This window comes from Vigna radiata, chromosome 10, assembly GCF_000741045.1.
Source record: "Vigna radiata var. radiata cultivar VC1973A chromosome 10, Vradiata_ver6, whole genome shotgun sequence".
Classification (NCBI taxonomy): domain Eukaryota; kingdom Viridiplantae; phylum Streptophyta; class Magnoliopsida; order Fabales; family Fabaceae; genus Vigna; species Vigna radiata.
Genome location: NC_028360.1, coordinates 13,891,534 through 13,896,458, shown reverse-complemented (window position 1 = coordinate 13,896,458; position 4,925 = coordinate 13,891,534). Strand labels below are relative to the sequence as shown.

Genomic DNA, 4,925 nt, shown 5'->3' with positions numbered 1-4,925 from the left:
AGTTTAATATATAAATTTAATATGTTATAATATAAATAAATATTCATTATTAATAAAAAATTAAAATAAAAATTTAATTTATATTTTATTAAGTTAAATTTAAATAAAAATTAAAATTATTTATATTTTATTAGATTAAATTTAATTTTAATTTATATTATATTTTATATATTTTTATTTTATTTTAAAATTTTATAAAATAATTTTTTTTCTAAATATTTGTAAATATCTACAAATACTCAAGTATTTTTAAACAGCTAAATCCGTTACTACTCTGAAAACTTTTTTATTTCTTTTACAATGTTAATATTATGTTCATAATATTAATAAAAGATAACTAATGCAGACATTCCTACAAGCTTTTTACATTTGTAAGTACAAAAAATGAACAAATTATCAGTGTGAATGATAAGGTTTAGAGTTCAAACTTTCTGATTAAAATTAAAAAAAGTTTAAACCTATTTTTGTCCCTAAGTTATAAGTAGATTTTTAGTTTAGTCGTTGTCCTTTTTTTATGTTTATAGTCAAAGTACAAAGAGTAATCTAAAGTCCTGTTATTATTAAGAAACAAATCAGAGCAATCTAAAGATGTAATAGTTGTTAAAAAACAACCAAAAACAGTATTTCAACTCAAAGAAGGACTCATTTGATATATTTTTTATAATTTAGGAACCAAAGATTTACATTTTTAAAAACGAGGACTAAACTGAACATCCGCTTATAACTTAGGGACTAAAAAGAGGTTTAAACCTTTAAGAAGAAACTATTGAAGACAGTGATGAAGATCTTTAGCATAAATTAATCACCAACAAGGATGAAATATTAGTGATATAGTTGCAGAAAAAGAAAAACAGTGTTAGAAAGGATGGGATGGAGTTAGTTTAAAATTAAATTAAAGGGCATTAAAGGCAGTTCATGATGGTGGCTAACACAAAGTAGTGTTTGAAAATTGAAAGAGTCACATGTGAAAATATGCCTTCTTGCTACCAAACAATATCTAAAGACTAAGACTTTTTGCTGTTTTAGTGAAAGCCACCACTCCCTCAGATTATTTCTGCTTTTTAAATCTTTACAAAAACAAAACACATCACGGATCCAGACACTTTTCTGCTTGCTTTTCGATCAGATCCCCCCAAATAATCAAAACTTTTACTTAAATTGGTAGCTATTATACTTTCCTATTTGACGATCAATCATTCACTTCTTTGCTTATTTTTCAAAATTTAAGTATTCTAAAATATATATTTGTGTAAAAAAATGGTGGGTGAGTATTAAATATGGACACAATTTTATTTTATTTCTTTTACAAGAAGTTTACTTTTTGGAAAGATAAAAGTAAATATTTTGTTTCTATTTGACCTTTAAGGATAGTGAGAAGGTAAAAATGTTGTATTTTATAAGGTGTTCACCTAACGTGTTAATGGCGGCAATAATGAGTGCACCAAAAAGTAAGCAGCAGTTGAAGAAATGATCATGGTGTGGCTAAAACATGGAAAAGATTAAGTGAATCATGGACAACATTGAAAACTCCAAAGACAAAAACCACAGCTTCTTGTTAGAATTTGCAAACCATTGCTTACTTTAATACTACTACTCTGCAACACTTATGTTTTTGTTGAATAAAACTCCCACCATATATACTATAATAAACCAATGACGTAAATTTCAAGAGATTCTACATTTTACAGATTTCACAAAAACAAACCGTGGGCTGCGGCCTACGTGTCAGCACTAGGACCGTTGATTTTGTATGAAAAAAAAATAAGAACGTGAATTTCATTTGCTGGCGATCGGCAATTGCAGACTTTGCTTTTTGCGGGTCCACGCGAGGCACTGCACCAAACCCCTTATCTCTATATGTAATGTCAATGAAAGCAAAATCATATTCGTAATTTTTTTATTTTTTTTTTAATTTTTTATTTTCAAGTGATGAAAGTGCCTTAAATATGTTAATATAAAAGTAAATAAGTAGGTAGGAAAGAGTAACATAGGGAAAGTTAAGAATGAGTGTTTCAAATATGATGTATCCTACGCCATGAATATCCACCATGGCCATTTGTTCCTATAAATAAAGGCTTCGTGTCTGCCTAACTTACACACCGACAAACGCAGAGGTAAAGACAACGAGTTAAGGAAACGAAAAATGAGGGTTTTTCATGGTACAGTGACAGCTCTGTGTTGTGTAGTGGTTGTGCTGGGAGTGTTTCCACTCTCTCTAGATGCACAACTTGATCCTTCGTTTTACAGAGACACATGTCCCAGAGTTCACTCCATTGTTCGTGAAGTCGTCAGGAACGTTTCAAAGAAGGATCCTCGCATTCTCGCCAGTCTCATTAGACTTCACTTTCATGACTGCTTTGTTCAAGTACGCATGCACACATTCATTCTTTCTCTCTTTTCTTTTCCTGCTAAACCTATCTTCTTTTCACCACACATTTTTTTACATACTTTCTTCCTTCTTCTACACGTAAGTGTATTTATGAAACACTTTTCATCGGACGTTAAGGTAAGAACATAGATTTTTTTGTATGCACCAAGGGTCCCAGGCATCGGTGACCCCCATTAATTTTTTAACCTCCCTCTTTCTCCATTATTCAACCTGATCCCATTATAACTCTATCATTCTTAACAATACTATGTTCGATTCCCATCCACATGTGATGTTATATTATATATAAAATATAAGTCTGATGAAAAATACGATGTAATAAATTTATTTTCACTGTACATTATATATTTTTGTCCTCTCTGTTGTTCATTTACTGTTATTCAAAGTTTTGACGTACTATTTTGTACAATAAACAAGTGAAAAGATAAACTTATACTATCCTTCCTCCAACCACTCCAAAATCTGATGAACCAAGAGTTGATGTTGTGGCATGCAGGGGTGTGATGCCTCGGTTTTATTGAACAACACTGCTACAATAGTGAGTGAGCAGCAAGCTCTGCCAAACAACAACTCGTTAAGAGGTTTGGATGTTGTGAATGATATCAAGACAGCAGTGGAAAATGCTTGCCCCGGCGTGGTTTCTTGTGCAGACATTCTTACCCTTGCATCTGAAATATCTTCAGTTCTGGTATACATATATAAATGCTCTTTCCAATTATTTTTACTTGTGTTTGTGTATCAAATATATGTTTGACCAAGTTCATATAAAATCAAATATTTAATCCTATCACTTGTGTACAAAACACGATTTCTTGTTAATCATAATTATGCAGAGATCTTTCAGTTGATTCATGAATATAGTAACTCAAAAGTCTATGAAGTCCGTGATGTTCATCATGCTTAGTTAAGAGTTATGCTAAAATGAGTTTGTGAATATAGGGAGGTGGTCCTGACTGGAAAGTTCCATTGGGAAGAAGAGATAGTTTAACAGCAAACCGAACACTTGCTAATGAAAACCTTCCAGCTCCTTTCTTCAACCTCACCCTACTGAAAGCTGCATTTGCTAAACAAGGCCTTGACACTACTGATCTAGTTGCACTCTCAGGTAATGAAATCTATCCTTTGTTGAAACAATTAGATACAATAAGAAAGGGGAAATTGACCATCTTCTGAGAGAGACAACACATGATCAATTAGCATATACATGATTCATTGCAGGTGCTCATACATTTGGCAGAGCTCACTGTTCTTTCATTCTTGACCGATTGTACAACTTCAGTGGCACTGGAAGACCCGACCCAACTCTGGACACAACTTACTTACAACAATTACGGTCACAGTGCCCCCAAGGTGGACCTAACAACCTTGTAAATTTTGATCCAACAACTCCTGATAGAATCGACAAGGCCTACTACTCCAATCTTTTGGTTAAAAAGGGTTTGCTTCAGAGTGATCAAGAGTTGTTCTCAACGCCCGGCGCTGATACCATTCCCATTGTCACCAGGTTCAATAGCGATCAAAAGGTTTTCTTTGACGCATTTGAGGCTTCGATGATTAAGATGGGTAACATTCGTGTGCTCACTGGGAAGCAAGGAGAAATCAGAAAGCACTGTAATTTTGTTAACAAGAAATCTGTTGAAATTGATACTGTGGTCTCTGAGGAATCTTCTGCAGAGGGTTTGGTTAGCTCTTTCTAAATGATTTGATCGGCCACCAATAAACTAGTTTTTAGCCACTTGTTATGTTGATGTGTGTTAGATTTTCTTTGTTGTAGTTTGAATCGTGTATTTTAGTTTTGGAAAGAGATCCTGAATAAGCTAAAATATGATCTATCATTCTTATACAATTGGATGATAGAAGTTGAACTGAACATTTAAACTCTAATTGACCGTTGTTTGTATTTATTGCCTTTCCATCTGGCCAATGGATCAACTTGCCATTTCAAGAATGATAGTTTAAATGATAGAGTAGGATTAAAAGTAAGCAGTAATGACATGAGAGTGTACTTAAAAACAAATGAATGGACAAAAAGAAAAATGGAAAGTCCATACACAATCCATAACTGGGCGAACACTTGGCTTACTTTAATGCAACACTTATGTTTTTTAATTCCTAATTATAAACTAAATTTGATGCCATACTCCATCATTCCACCAACCCGTGTTACTATAAATATAGTAAATGTCAAGATAAGATACTTTTTATTTTACAAATAAATTCTCCTTCTGTCACCTATGCACCAGCATCTCATGTGATAAATGCTCGGTCCTTTTTAAGTATGATTTAATTTTTTTAGAAAAAAAAAACTAATGAATATTTATAGCTATTTTTTTTATAAAATCAAAATATTTTACCCTTTTTATATTTACATTATAATGAAAATGTATAAATTAAAAAAAAGGTGACACTAGTAAAAAAATCGCATAAAATCATGTGTTTAATGTTCAACCATTGAAGAGTTAACGTTAAAAATGACCGGTAACATTTTTGTAAATAAAAGTTTAATTTAGACATCGGATATAGACTTATCTGACGT

The 4,925-nt window shown here is 32.0% G+C and overlaps 1 protein-coding gene across 1 annotated transcript; it reads left to right on the top strand.

The window, feature by feature from the left end:
• Positions 1-2,034: 2,034 nt before the first annotated feature.
• Positions 2,035-4,302, top strand: LOC106775780 (peroxidase E5). Its single transcript, XM_014662965.2, has 4 exons — positions 2,035-2,365; positions 2,886-3,077; positions 3,329-3,494; positions 3,608-4,302. Exons 1-4 carry the CDS (start codon positions 2,144-2,146, stop codon positions 4,084-4,086), a joined length of 1,059 nt encoding a protein of 352 aa, XP_014518451.1. The 5' UTR covers positions 2,035-2,143; the 3' UTR covers positions 4,087-4,302.
• Positions 4,303-4,925: the final 623 nt, after the last annotated feature.